The sequence below is a fragment of the Synchiropus splendidus genome, chromosome 12, assembly GCF_027744825.2.
Source record: "Synchiropus splendidus isolate RoL2022-P1 chromosome 12, RoL_Sspl_1.0, whole genome shotgun sequence".
In the NCBI taxonomy this organism is placed as follows: Eukaryota; Metazoa; Chordata; class Actinopteri; order Syngnathiformes; family Callionymidae; genus Synchiropus; species Synchiropus splendidus.
This window is the reverse complement of record NC_071345.1, coordinates 4,133,204-4,148,395: the sequence shown is the minus strand read 5'-3', so window position 1 is coordinate 4,148,395 and position 15,192 is coordinate 4,133,204. Positions and strand designations below refer to the sequence as shown.

At 42.4% G+C, this 15,192-nt stretch overlaps 1 protein-coding gene across 14 annotated transcripts in view; it reads right to left on the bottom strand.

Annotated features, from left to right (window-relative positions):
- cdc42bpab (CDC42 binding protein kinase alpha (DMPK-like) b) overlaps positions 1-11,741 on the bottom strand; it is a 51,935-nt gene extending 40,194 nt beyond the window's left edge. For 5 of the 14 annotated variants that reach the window (XM_053880827.1, XM_053880822.1, XM_053880816.1 and 2 more), the window contains exon 1: positions 10,469-11,740. In XM_053880827.1, coding sequence (XP_053736802.1) covers positions 10,469-10,646 — 178 coding nt within the window. In that variant the 5' untranslated portion in view covers positions 10,647-11,740. Of the gene's footprint in view, positions 1-10,468 lie in introns of all 14 variants that reach the window. The other 9 variants (XM_053880826.1, XM_053880823.1, XM_053880828.1 and 6 more) reach the window with 4 other exon arrangements.
- Between the last annotated feature and the right edge of the window lie 3,451 nt (positions 11,742-15,192).

Genomic DNA, 15,192 nt, shown 5'->3' with positions numbered 1-15,192 from the left:
ACCAGGCCATGTCATACCTCCATGGCATGCACGCCAATCATCGACACACAACACTGCGATTCAGAGACAAGCATTTAGACGCTTTCCAAGTAGTTGCATGTGAGAGCCAACTGGGTGAATGGCTGTCATTCAATGGGAAGAGGGATGAATGGTGGTGACGTGGTGCCCACCCGTCCAAGATTATTGAAATCATGCACCTCTTCTCAGAGGACAGCGAGAACAAGAAATACAGCAGTGTAGGTGGACAGATCATCTAAAAATAGAACAGGTCACCGTCAATTCCGCAACTTCAACATAAGCTAAGGTCGACTCTTCATCTGCATCAGATTCGGTGAGCAGTGCCAATGCACAACAGAGGTACTGCAGACTGATAAGCAAATATATCATCGCCAATTTAAATGCAACTCAAATTGCTGTAAACAAAAAAGCTCCAGGAACGACCAGATGTTTCATTGGATATGATGTTTTGTAATGAGTTAGGGTCATTCTTTGTCATTGTCATTGTCATTGTCGTTTTGAGCATTAGATATCACCCAGGTAGATCAAATAGATATTTTAACCCTTTGATATCAAGTCACATTTATTGATGTAGGGTAGAGGGCAAATTATTGCCTGTCCCTGCGCAGTTAACAATAGTGCAACAGCTCACATACATTTTCAGTCTACATTCAACTCCAACAAATGACAACAACGCTTTTTATTTCCCCAAATGTTGAGAAGTGGCAGCGTTAACTTTGAAATCAAATACTGTGAGACCAGGAATGCAGCAGTGGAGATTTATTAAGGATGCAGCTCAGCTCCGCAACGCCAAGACAATGCTGGTGTGTCTGACTGCACTCAACCTCTGCAATAGTTCCTTCTCTTCCGCGCACACACACACACACAGACTATACACTTGCAAACGTATCCAAAAAAGGACAAGCAGTAACACCCTCTCACATCATTACTGGTACATGCCCTGCAGACAAACACACAAACCCACCCATCTCTGTCACTAGGCAAAGCTTAGATCCAAGCGTACGGGAGGGAGGGAAAGAGAGGAGCTGTGAAAGGCAGGAAGTAGAGGACAAACAGGAAATAAAGGAGGGAAATGAGCTCAAAGGTTTTATCATTTAACAAGACATAAACAACACATTCAACACAGAACTCATAGCGTTGTTGCCACTGCTTTTGAGTTTTTACCCCAGCCACCAAGAGACCCGCGGACTAATGCCGTGCATGCTAGCTAAAATGTTACATGCAGGTAGCGATGGGTTGATGAGGCTTCATGAAACAGTGTCCTAATTTTCACAACCATTTCAGTAAAACTTCTGACCTAGAACGCCACCCACTGAGCTCTGAAAATTCAGACACCATTTCATGAAGCCTCATCAAATCATCACTGCATGCAGGCTTTATTAAGCAACAAACAGTAGGGCTGCGTATCGGCAAAATCTTGCAATAAGATCCAATGTATCCCAATACAGGAGTGGTGAGGTATGATACGATATACTGTGATACTCTTTAAACAATATACTGTAGTCAGAGTCATCATTATATAGGGAAAACATGAAATAATGCAGTACAATATGATTCAACTACAACATGAGTTTATTGTTATGACTTCAGTGTAGTTAGACTTTCAGTTAAAGTTCGCACGCCAACTGAGGAATGACTCACTCCCTAATTCAACAAAATAACTACAGCACGCAAAAAGAAAATGTTTGTCTTAGAATATCCAAGTATCTGTGTTTTAAATATTGATATTGTCGACTTAAAAAGTCAAGACTATGTCACGATATTTCAGGAAATATATCAATACAACAAAGCCCAATCAGTTATCGCAATATTTGAGTGTATCAATATTATAAACCCCTAAGTAACAGCTTTATCTAGCTAGCTTAGTCCTACAAAGAAGAATTCAGTTTCATCTCCCATAGTTGGATGACGTCGTTTCGATGTATTTCAGATGTGTGATCATAGTTGGACTGAGGGAATAATTCAGTTTCTGGCTCGTCATGTAAACACGGTCAATGATGAGCAGCCTTTATAGAATAAGCAGTGAAGAATCCGTCAATGAAGGTGACAAGCAAACAATGGCGGCAGAAGAGAGATGGGCGGGGGGGCTAGATAGCAGACAGGCAGTGTGAATGGAGGGCTGGTGGACAAAGAGGCAAGCCTGGCCTCATCCAAACAGCTGCTGCACTCCCCTTCATTGCACCTCCGCTACAAATTCCACAAGCAGCCCAACTATGAGGGGCTGTGGTCTGAGTCAGCGATTTCTACACACATACACACACACAGCTGAGCTCTGCGCTCAAAGCACCACTGGATGTGCAGGCTATTGCAGACTTGATGATTTGTTATTTACCATCAATGGCTAACTACAGTTGGGCTGAACAAAAAAATGACATAATGGCAAATATGAACGAAAATGATTTTAAATACATTATCTTCCAAGTCACCAGAGACATTTGATCCAGCAAGGAACAGCTACATACACTAAGGTTTGTTGAATGATAATGTTGATGAAATCGCATATACACTGAATAGTAATTGGTGATACTGTCGCAGTGCCAACGCAGGGTCATTAGCTGGCAGTGTATCTTTGGAGGGGCTAACTAAAATGGAACACACTGCACATGCCCCATGTCACCAGTGTCTCCTAAAGATTACTGTAAACCATCTACAACTCATATTGTTATCTACCATTAAATGCTGCTTTCAGTGCACTTACTGTTCGTAACTGGTCCTTAGTCAGCACCGGAGCTGGCTATGAAGCAAGGCCGAACGCGACTTTGTTTCGACGGAATTTCTACCGAACTCAAAGCAAGGCTGTGTTGAAAGAGAGCAGCCGTTTGCCTCGCTATTAAGGCAGCTCCGTCCGAAGTACGCATGGCTGTGACTCATAAGCCAAACCTATTGCAGGAGACTCATCACTCGCTTCCCTGACTCTCACAGAACTTGTGGAGGATATAGCATGAATAAATCACTTGGTAGATCGTCTTTGTGCTGCACATCTGACTATGTCAAAGGCGCACTCAACACCATGTGCTCTGCCAACGACAAGGGGCTGAGCATGGATTTGCTATGAAAAAATGTCAGATTCGGTCGGAGTTGGTGCTGGGTAAATGGGCGCTTAGCTTCACAGTGACGACGAGCATTGCTACACATGGTGAACCATGAGTCAAAAATGCTCCCAAAGGTAATCCGTTTGACCAACAACACACGGTTTCAATCACTACTACACTGTGTGTTTGACTTTCTCGAGTACAGTGTGCTTAACTACTTTAATCACACTTGAACAGTTAAGGCTAAAATGAATCTAAGGGCACCTCATCTCAAAGGCTTGGATTCCTGAGAAACACCAGGTAAAAGAAGGGAGAAAGAAGGAATATCCTTGGCTTAGAACCAGTGAGGTGCAGGGGCTTCACAGGAGTTTTTAAGAGCAGATCGAGTCAGGACAACAGAGGGCCGGCCAGAAGACACAATTCCACATTTGGACAGATTTACTCCAGTAGAAGCATTTATAATTGAGTTTCAAGTAAAAGTCGGTGGCCTCAGCTAGAGCCTGATACACCATATTAAAAGATTGGTATGACGAGAATCTAGAGGAGAGCATAAACAAGGTTTAAAGGATCTAGTAAGGGCTAGAGAGTCAAATTCTATCTGTGGCAGAACTCCAGTCACTTTACTGCGGGGTGTAAACATAAGATGAATTAGGTAGTCCTGCGATTTTTTAGCCTGCTGGTCAAATGTTTTTAGAAATTTATATAACACCAGACCAAGAGTTACAAGTAAAATCTACATTTTAAAGCACAGATGACATAATGCCACATCTTTTTCGACACATTTGAAACAATGAACCTCTTGAGATGTTTTTATGATCGCTGTGATTTGCATATCACTCATTGCCTCTGTTTTGTGTTCCATTTTAATCATGTTGGTTGACAATTAGAGCAAATTACGGGTAAAGGCAAGTCTACATGGAGTGAAGAGTGGATATTAGGCCGGGGGTTCTTTCACTGTCTCATTTGAAGTCATTTTGAACACACAAAAACTAAATGTCTTGTACTCTTGGCTGTTTGACTGCCAGCAGTGTAAACTTATTTTTCTTGTTTTTGCATTTTGCTGAGGGTAGATTGAAATCACCTGACTAACCACCGCCTCCCCAGGAAAAAAGCAGTATTTTAGGGAAGGCTGCTTTCAGTACAAGGCGTATGACAAAAGAACTTTAGCAAACATAACTAAAAACTGAACGCACACATGTTAAGGTGCCAATGGTCAAGTGTGAGTATGTGTTCCCACATGATTCAGTCGCAGCTGCAACAAGTTTTTCTTCCAAATACCGCCACAGTCGCTATGGATACGGTTTTATGATGGCTGTTGTTCACTTCATGCTGAGTAAGACTAGCAGTGATACATTTCCTTTACTGGTTCACTGAGTGTTGGAGCTGTCAGAAGTATGCGAGCATGACGACGGGCCAGCTGGCTGCCCAGCAAGTTCCTCTGATGAATAGCAGTGTCCAGACGTTGTTCCAAAACATACTCTTTTCATTAAGAAGCCTTTTAAGAATACAGCTTTACTTTTTTTCTGTAATACATGAAGACACCTTTTGGAGGAAATGCAATTTACACATTTCTTTCCATGTGACTTCTACTAAATCCAAGGTCAAAACAAGTTGCTGTTATTCACAGGCTCAATTCTGAGCATGCATGTTTGCTTTTACCTGCAGGATTTTAACTATATGTTGACATAAAGAGGCAGGTGAGTGGGACTTCCGGATTTGCAGGATGTGAATATGCGACCAGGATGCAACAACACAATCTAACTTGGAAATGAAAGAGGCTGAATTGGTTGACTTAATGAAGAGAGCATAGTCATGCCAACAGGCAAGTTGATGATGGTTAAATGACTGTTCTGTCCCAAAGCAGAGTGACAGTGGGTTAAATACGTAATGCTGAAAATACCAAAAACAAATTAAATTGTGTTACATTGCAAAGGTCACAGGCTCTCTTTGCATGCACTGTGGCAATTCCAAGTTCGAGAGTTGGAAAACTGGCAGGAGCCGTGAAATATAGTCCACCGTAGTGTAAACTTTTCAGAAAAACTAAATTAGATGAAACCCAAGACTTTAGGTGGCTCCCATTAGAAATCTCACCAGTCACTTAGAGAAAAATGAAGCTGTAGTGAGGGCTTTCAACTGTACAGCAGAGGTCCGTGCTCCAGGAATCTACATGTTTTCACAGTTTAGCTTTAGAGTATGAAAAACAAACTAGAAGCAGAGATAATGACGACACAAAATTAACCAATGGGAAACACACATGCCAAGTCTCCGCAGGCTTTTTAGTTGAGATCATTCAGGCATGACTTAACTTATAACTTATTGACTCACCAAGACAAATATGCACTGTCAAAGATATTGCAGAGTGAATGTCCATGTTCATATACAGTATCTAGACAAACCTTGCTCAATATAGCATCACAGGTCTCACATAAGAAGCTTAATAATTGACTCATTTTGAAGCATGAACAGACTGGTTTCATATCTGCCGCCTCCCATAAAAGATTCGCTTATACAGCTCTGCAGAAAACTTGCAAATGAGATATCATGTTTAAGTGTGCATGGCAGTGACCGTCGTTTGTGACCGAAAACTATGATGGAGAAAAACAAAAATGAGCAGCGAGAAAAAGCAGTGACCTTGTACATTCTCCGAATTAAAAATATTCAGGCATGAGTGAGTGGTTGCGCGTACAATGACACAATGTTATCCAGCTGTCCCACTTCCTGGTATGACATCATGTATCCATTCGATTGGGACTAGCTCACAGAGTCTTTGTGCTTCCTTCCTGTTCAACATGCCAATGAAAGTCAGACAGGAAACGGCAGAACAGCCAGCAGCTTTAAGGATGTCCTGTCAGAGGACCTCCAATTCTGAAGTTTCAACTCCAGTTGGAGTGAGGTGAGCAACAAACCCAGTAGCTCGTAAATATCTGAGCAGTGATAGTTCAGTGCCACTTTAATATACATGGCCGACTACCAGGCCCCAGCAATTCAGCCATCATTGAGAAATCTCAACTGCAATGAAGTGTGAAGTCAGGGATGAGGACGCAAGCCTCCAAGTCTGATATGGTTCTGCAAACGAAAACGATCGTGCAAAGCATTTTCCCAAAGTCCATCTGCCTGAAGTGTGGCATGTCCACCAGGTGCTGGAACGGAATCAAATGTCTTTGCATCTCTCTGTCCACCTCTGTGAGACTGAGGAAAGGGCAGTAGCTAAAGAAATCTTAGAATCAGTACTACATTGAAATAAGATGCGAGGAGCTTGTCCAATGATAACATAAGCTGCTGCATCAATTATGAAAGGAGAATGCCGGAAGAGGCCACATGCCGTAAATAGAAAAATTACACAACTCATTTCCCAGCACAAATTAAAAATGTTTATTTAAGGGGTGATGTGAATTCCCCTGAAAATGTCCTTGTCTGGATATGAATAATATATATGTGGACCTGGGGGGAGAAAAAGATAGCGCTCTGTTCTGTTACTCTTTACGCAAAGTTTTAAACCCTATTTCTTTGGAATAACAACAACTACACCTTCTCTGCCACCATAAGATAACCCAGCCAGGAAATCCCACAGTGTTAGTAGTGTACGCGGTATATCGCCAAACGAAAGCCACACAGGGTGGAGCACATCGGCTGCAGCCGAACAGCTGGCCGCTGCAGACCAACATGGGGTCTTGACGGAGAAAGGTCAGGCTGCTTCCAGCATGTTTGCCAAATGCTGGCTGGCATGGCTGGCAGCTTTTCATTCAGCTGCTTTTACCATACTACAACAAAAAGAGGGTCGAGGTTGAAACACAAAGCAGGAAATTATGGCAGGAAAGAAGGAAAACAGGAAATCTGTCAGAAAAGGATACGGCACATAAACTCACAATAAGTCCTGTTCCTGTGTTGTTGGGGTATTTAATAAATGGTGCATGCTATAATACAGTTTTGAATACATATGTTTGAGAGTGGTCAATTTAAGTGCTTAGATGTCTCAATGAATCAGCACACTGTAAGAGTTAGCATAAAACCGGTATGAGAAGGGCGCATTTTCCTCCACTTTACAAATCATGATGAGAAATCTGACCCTGTGCCGTGTCTGCACTCTCGCCATGCAAAGCAAACCTAATAACTGCTAAGTTTATGAATGCGTCTGATCAAAGAGGAGTGGATGGATCTAAATCAGGGCAGTTTCAGCTCGACTTCAGGGCACGCAGACCTGAGCGAGGAACATTGGAGGACACAGAAACCGCTGCGGTAACTGTGAGGAATCAGAATTCAGCGTACTTTCCCATGTTCATTCTCCTCATGGCTGCGGGTCATGTAGGGGTCTCCATTTCAGCAGTAATGAGGTCACCAAACAAGAGAGGAAAAACACACCCAACCCAAATGTTTGTCCTGTCTGCCCTTATGCACATTCTTGGGGAGAAAAGATTTTTTTAAATGGTTGGAGGCCTATTTTTCAAAACACACCTGCATGTGTTGCCACAATGTTGGTTCTCATCTGTGGAGGCAAGGCTGCAGCGATGCGTGACATATTGATGATCACAAATTGTCAAGATTCGGTTTTGGGTGCCTACATCTTGAACCAGTTTTGTGTCTGCATGCCTGACCTCTACTTTGAGCACGTGCTAACAACATTCATCTGATCCAAATTCCCTTTAATAGACTTGAGTTAAAACAAGTGGAGCAGGGATCCGGTCAATGTGTTACTATTTAAATAGAAGGCGGCTGTGGTGAGCTGTCACTCAAACTTACTTTATGGTGGCATGGCAAAACAATATTGTCTATGTCTGACTTTTCTCATATTGTAATATATATTGAGATATAATATATTGAGAGCCTTTTAAAAAAGAAGGACCAGGATGTTTCCAACACCAGAGACTGCGCTCGGAGTCAACATTAAACATCAACAGACAGTAACACATTAACAAGTAGTACAGCATGGGTTCACGGTAAGTCTGATAGCTTGGACCAATGTTGTGTCTAGCCAAACTGTGTTTTTTGTGTCAATACAGGGAAATGTCGGGATGAATCACCACTTGGCATTCAAGCTAGGGGCATTGTTGCAAAGCCAGCTGCAGGACTTTGGTTCTGTGCAGGGGCTTGCAACGGAGACAAAATATCACACTCTATGGGATACAAAATGTGTGGACAGAATAAACAGACGGATAGAAAAGCACCTCATCGAGAGGTTAGAAAAACATCAGCCACATCCAGAATGTAAAAATGTTCCCTGACCATTTGCTCTTTAAACACAAAATCACACTTCAACTTATGTAAAATCAATATTTGTAGTTCTAACTGAAAGGGTGGTTTCACACAACTTCTACAATTTAAGATGGACAAAAGAAATCCCCTGAAATTCATGACAAATAATTTGCTTGGAAGTGCTTCCCTGTGAAGTTTGCAGTGAAACTTTGAGGGCTTTAAAAGACACACAGGGCAAGCCAGACATGCTCCGGCAGCTAGCTGGGCCTCTACGCCAGATAAAAAAGGTGAGTTGTTCACATTCCTCTTTCATGCACAAACCAAACCCCTGGTGTCACACACACCACAGTTGTCTTTTTGTGAGTGTGTATATGTGTGTTCGTGTGTGTGTGTGTGTGTGTGTGTGTGTGTGTGTGTGTGTGTGTGTGTGTGGTCTGGTCTTCTCACTCATTTACACCTTATTTTGAACAACAATAATTTCATCCCCTTATTATTATTATTGTAAATAAATCATAGAAATAATTATATCATTTTGATGTAACTCACACCTTTCTGTATTTTCTCATTTGTTTTTTCACACCACAACGAGCAATGCAGTTTATCAACATGCTATCAAGCACACGCCCATAAAAAAGAAAACATAGTGGAGAGCAAAGTAGTTGTGAAAGCTAACAGAAGTGAAAAGGGTTGACAGATGTCTGTTTGAGTGCATGGTCAAGAGACTAACCAGTGGCCCGGAATGGGAGACTCTCTGGATAGTTACAGTTTATGTATTTAGTTTAATAGCCTCTTCATTGCAAGTCATTACCTCCACCAAGGAGGTTACATTTCCCACAGAGTTGGTTTGTCTGTCTGTGTTCCAAATAACTTGATAAGTTATGGATGGATTTGGATGGCATTTTCAGGAAATGTGTGAAAAAAGAACAAATTCCTCCATTTTGGGAGTGAACCGGAATGATTTTACCATCAATTCAGGTGTTCAAGTACACAAGCAATACAAACTTTCACTTCTCCTTACTCCCTGGTGGACTAGGGATTAGGATTTGGCACTGTCACCATCATGATTTCTTGGTTCAATTCCCTGTCAGGCAATTTGGTTTTAGTTCCGTTTCAGGAGAATTTTATGACATTCCTGGATCCAGACGTCAACCAAACCGTCCATAACATTTCCAAGTTATTTTAAACAAGACAGACAAACTCTGCTGCTGTCGAAAACATAACCTCCTTGGCGGACGTAATGGGAGCAGTAAATCATGGCATACCTAGGACACGACAATGTTTTGTAATCTCAACACTCACTGGATTAGCCAAAAAAGATTAAATTGTCTATGCGACATCATCTGCTACATTTTACAGTCAACCTTGAGATAGTAGTTTATACTTGTCAGGAGTATCCTCTGGTCAAAGAATGAGCTTTTGCTGTGAGTAACTGAGTAGTTACGTTCGACAACAATAGTTTGTTGATTCCAAACAGGCTAATTAACTTGCCAGCATTATTAATGATGATCCATTCACATACTCATCAAGACATTCACATCTTCCTACTTCAAATGGCATTGACCTGAATTTCCCAGATGGAAAGGTCATCCCAATAGCCCACAAAGCAATTGAGGAAAGCATAATTCCGCAGAAAAATACAAGACCAACTACATAAAAGGCCTTTGAAATCCGGATTTAAGACATACTTCACCGGAAAAAAAAGCATGTTGACGGATGACTTCAAGATGGAGGCTTGACAGAATAAACAAAGCCAACTGACTTCTTCAGTGTGACAGATGTCAAAATTACAATGACAATTGATACATCTAGTATGATCTAGTTTAAGATGGATAATGACCAAGACCAACGTTTTAGTTAGGTGGTAAAGTTGATGAAACATTGTTTCAGTCAATGGACATCAAACCCTCAAAAGTATCACACAAGTTGCTACTTTTTCTGACCAAGGTGACAAGGTCCCACAAAGGAGGGAGATTACGCTGTGCTATCCCTTGTGATGTCACATTTAAACCTTTTTACTTTGTGACGAACTCTTCAGATGACAACAGTGAATTGCAGCAGTACAGAGGACGAGTTTGGGGAGGGTTGGTGCGAGAGAGCAGGCCAACTGAGCCTCACTACTACTATAAAAGGAATGTGATGTTGAAGGGAGGGCCACTGCACCACCAACATTATTGGACTATGTCGTCTTACCAAAAAAGACAAGGACTTTTAAACACAAACTTACTCACCCCAATCCAAAAACTCCAGAATATTCTTCTCTCTCCTGAGCGGGGAGTTGTTGCACTCATCGTAGAGACACACCAGGATGTCCAGCAAGGTCTCCACGCTCAGACACTGGCCGGTGGAATGGACCGGACCGTCCAGAATCAGCTTCTCCAGCTTCTTCAAACGCACCTCTCCCGACATGATTATTCCTTAGTTGGCCTTCGATGTAATGGTGATCTGAGGAGGTGGTGGTGGATGAGCAGACACCCCCCTCGGCCTGTTTAAGGGCGCCCCTTAAACAACTTATCGAACTCTTGAATAAAACAAACAATAATAAAACTTCAGCTGAGGCTAATTCATGTACGTGTTCATGATCGTTCCTCCGACATCCAGCATCTAGGAGGGATTGGACATAAAGCCCATTTCAGGAACTAGTCAACATAAAAAAAAAACACAGTTTCAGACCCGAGCTGCCCCGGGCCGGGTGATATGTGCAAAATCCCGACCTAGTGTTGCGGTTTTCAGTCGCCTCTGCGGGCTAATAATAATCTACAGCAAGTGACGGCGGTTTAGTGGATCCTGGCGTCTTCTTGTTGTAGATTTCCGCGATCCCCCATTCTTGCAGCGACCCGAAAATGCAGATCTGCAATGCTACAAAGCACAGCCGCCCCTCCTCTGCTCCAGGAATGGAAGGGCGACACAGGCTTAGTTAGCAGCTCGCTAGCTTAGCCAGCTAGCTCGCCAGCGAGTTACATACAAAGAAAGTCAAAAATTCAATCCTTTTCAAATGACTCGTGTTCTTTGCATCCGACGGAGAGATAGTCCTGGTTTTTCGCAACTCACTGACAGCACGTATTCTCTCTAAATCCCATTCTCGGTCCAGAAACTACAAACGTCTACCTTAGTTTGAAAGCTTCGTTGAAAGTTCCTTTTAAAAAATCGTCTGGTTTAACCTTTGAAGTTTCGTCTTGGTCACGCGGCGAGAGGGTCAGCCGTGGTTGTCTTGTCTCGCTTATTCCAAATACGGGACACAGCCTTGACTCCCCCTGTCCTGTCCTGTGCCTCCCCCGCCGGTCGGTCGCCTCTCTGTCTTTGCAGAGTCAAGCTACCAGCAGCTCGCGTTCAGATATGTTACACAGCAAAGATTCGCCGACACACGGCTCCGTTGGAACTACGCAATGGATTATGGGATGTGGGATATTAAACCTGGCTCTCCTCTGTTGAGATTAAAGGACCACCAACTGTTCAAAGGACTATCTTCATTTAAAGGTTTACAAGGACATCAGAGTCGGTGATACTTTTGTTTAGGCGTAACCGTAGAGGTTTTTTTTTTTTTTTTTTTTTTTTTATGATGCGCATGCGCACAATAATGGTGCCCAGCTCACCAAGATGACAGTCTCTGGTTGCTGGTGCGAGCAAAAGCCCAGATCATCATCATGGCGTCCAGCAGCATCTGCTGTGCGGAGGGGGTGGGGGTGTTTGGTGGTGGTCGTGCTGGTGCTTGGGGGTGTTCAGATGGAAGACTGTTCTGCTGACTTTTGCAGCAGAGTGACATGTCATTTGTTTTAAATTAGTTATTGTCCGAGACGTCTGCGTCCTACCTGTGCAAACACGCATGCGCAAAATACATGTTTCATTCATCATTCATTCATAATCTTCTGGTCATCGCCAGTCACAGGGGATAACTATGACGTTGAATTGTATCATTCAACTATGTTCCATAATCCACACACTAAAATTAGCCCATAACTTTATGACTACATGCTGAAATCTCCCCCTCCCTTTTAAATCTCCAACTGCAGGGGCCAGTACTTGTAATAGACACTGTATTAATCTTTGATTTGGCAATGAATTGTAATATGCATTTATATTTTTCACCTGACCAGTTTATGATATGAAACATTCTGAATAATTTACCATGCGAGTAGGACATTAATAGTGTCTTACAAGAAACCATATATTCATGTTAATCATTTTCCATATTCAGATTACAGTAACAAATTATGATCACACTAATGCAACTTATTATCACACTGTGTTTTGGAGTTGCTATATACATCTGTAATTGTTGCTTCTTTGTGTGACTTGACTTCGTTTGTTGGAGAACTTTTTTTTTTTTCCAGGGTGACTTTCTTATCACAGCTCAAAGTGCAATATTTAATGATTAACCATCTTCACAGCATCTGAATCGTATTTCATGCCTGCCCGCCCTTGTGTCTTCAACATATCAATGAACACAATCTGGAACTCTTCCCATTTTTATCTGCGCTGTAGTATGCTTTGTGTTGTAACCTAATCAAACCTCTTGATTGACTCTCGGTCTATCCACATGATATCGATCTAGAAGCCAACAAACAGCAGCCGACAGTCAAATGTGACAATGAATCATAATTACTTCAGAGGATTGTCACAGCCATTTACTTATGGATCAAACAAAAGAGCTGGTTATTTATTTATTTTTAATGTCGCATTGAATGCTGTTCTTTGGACAGTTTGAAAGTAGTGAATGGAATGTTCCTTACACTGCTTATTTGATGTCAATAGTTTTAATATTTTTGCTGAAAATCCCCTCACTTCGAATTCTAAGTTGCCGTCTAAACATAATATATTTATGATGCATAATATTAGTTAAATTATTAGTCTCTTTTTTTACATCTTTGAATTTCAAACTACATATAAATAATAAACAAGCACGGGCACTAAATAAAAAATACATAGCTCTCACATCTGTGGCGCCGGAAAACTAATAAAGGATATCTAATCTAATATAAAAAAACCAAAAAAAACCCCGTTTCATTCATAAACAAATGACGTCGACGGTGCATTGCTTCCTGGTTCGTTTATACAGCAATACTGCCCTCTAGTGTTCCATCAAAGCTTTACAGTTTGAAAGTTCCAGTTGCAATTTAAATGGTAGATTTTCAAACAGCCGTAGGGGGAAAAAAACCCTTATTTGTTTCTTTCAGCGCCCTTTATTTCCCCAGATATCGCCATCTCTAAGATTCTTCTTCCACCATACATGCCCAAAACATCTCCTTTTATTGTTCAACATCACTTTGTTTGCCTACACTCCTTTATTCATTCAAACTGAATCTCCGGGGCTCAATTTCAGAAGCAAAAGGTTACGCTGCCAAATCATTCAAGGGAGACATTCCCCTGCCGGAGTGTGTGAAGTGTGTAATGAACAAGGCTCTTTGATGTTGAAGAATACAACAATCCACATCAGCGAATTTCATTGTTGCTGTTGTCATGACTTTGTGTTTCTGTTAAATGGTTGCAGACAGCTGGATGCAGCGGACACTCTGGAAAGGTCATTAAAAGCATACAACCATTCACAGACAACTAAGAGAAATCAATTAACCTGTGTGCGCATGTGTGTCTGTTTAAGCATATCTACAGTAGTGAGGCCCAATTTTGGGGAGAACACCCCCTTGTGCCAAACCCTGTAAGGCTAAGCCTAATTGGAATAACTTGGTCACCATAAGTTAAGTTTAGCCGCTTGTTGGTGAGAGGAGGTCCTCACAAAGATGGTGTGACAAACGTGTGTGTGTCGGAGGAAACCAGGGCGCCCCACAGAAACCCATTTAACTTTGAAAATAGACGGCTTTGAGATGCGGTACGTCTCATTTCGCTCACAACAATACCAAGAGGCGAAGCGCTGCTCCAACTCCGCTCTGTTGCATTGAAGTCCACTCCAGGCTTCAGGGCTTGAGGACCACTTGGGGTTCGTCTTCCATTAGTTTCCCGCAGAGAACCATGGCATCCGGCTTTGTGCTCATCTCTACCACCGACACCTCAGTGGTCGGGAAGCTGACAGCATCTGCACAGACCGGCAAGAGAATATATAGATATGAGAACCAACTCACGTCTGTTACCTTAAACGTCACAAGTTTCTCCCCGCAACTCTGTGACCCTTTAATCCCTCCACAGGAGCGGATTGTGCGTCCCAAACCAGTGGTCTCCATCATGAAGGAAAATATGAATTGTGAGCCGTATCTAATCAAGTCTGATCCGATTTGTCTCCACTGCTGCCTCAGCCTCGTTCATCAGCTGGGTGAAATGCAATTAGACGGCCGGAGTATGTGCCGTTGAGCAACAATGGCGTCGATCCCGCACAGGTCTGGCACTTAGTCAGACTGGTTGATGATTATTGGAAACGCAGTGATCCCTTTTGTATCATGGTCGTCTGCAGACCCCAAAAAGAAAGCAGTTGTGGCCATTTAGGTGCAAACTAGAGGTCCATTTCTCCAAATATTTGATATTGAGATGAAGCACATTGGATCAGGATGTGTGTGCCATCACTGCATCCATGTGAATGATGAGGACGGGCCACCAGCATCGGTTCAATATTGACTCTTCCTGGAAGGGAGGGGGCACTTCGATGTTGTACCTTTAGGAGCCAAGAAAGCCCCGAGATGCTACAAGGCTGAAACTCAAACAGCCAGCACCAGGCTCGGCTGTTTCACAAATGGAAGGCAATGGCCTATAAATTGGACTGCTTTGGCATGCAAATGTTTGGATGTTAATTAACACCTGACATGTGGATTGTGAGAGCTTGTTGGCCTTTGATTGAAAAGAAACGGCACCTCGTGCCATCAGATGTGGCTTTGAACTCCAGGGCTGCTCTTTGACTGACATGGGAAGGAAGAAAGACTGAGAATTATCACACAGGAGCATCTTAATTTCCAGAATTAGGGCTTGTAATGTTTGTGGAGAGAAGACACGCATGTATTCTGGGCTACTTTCT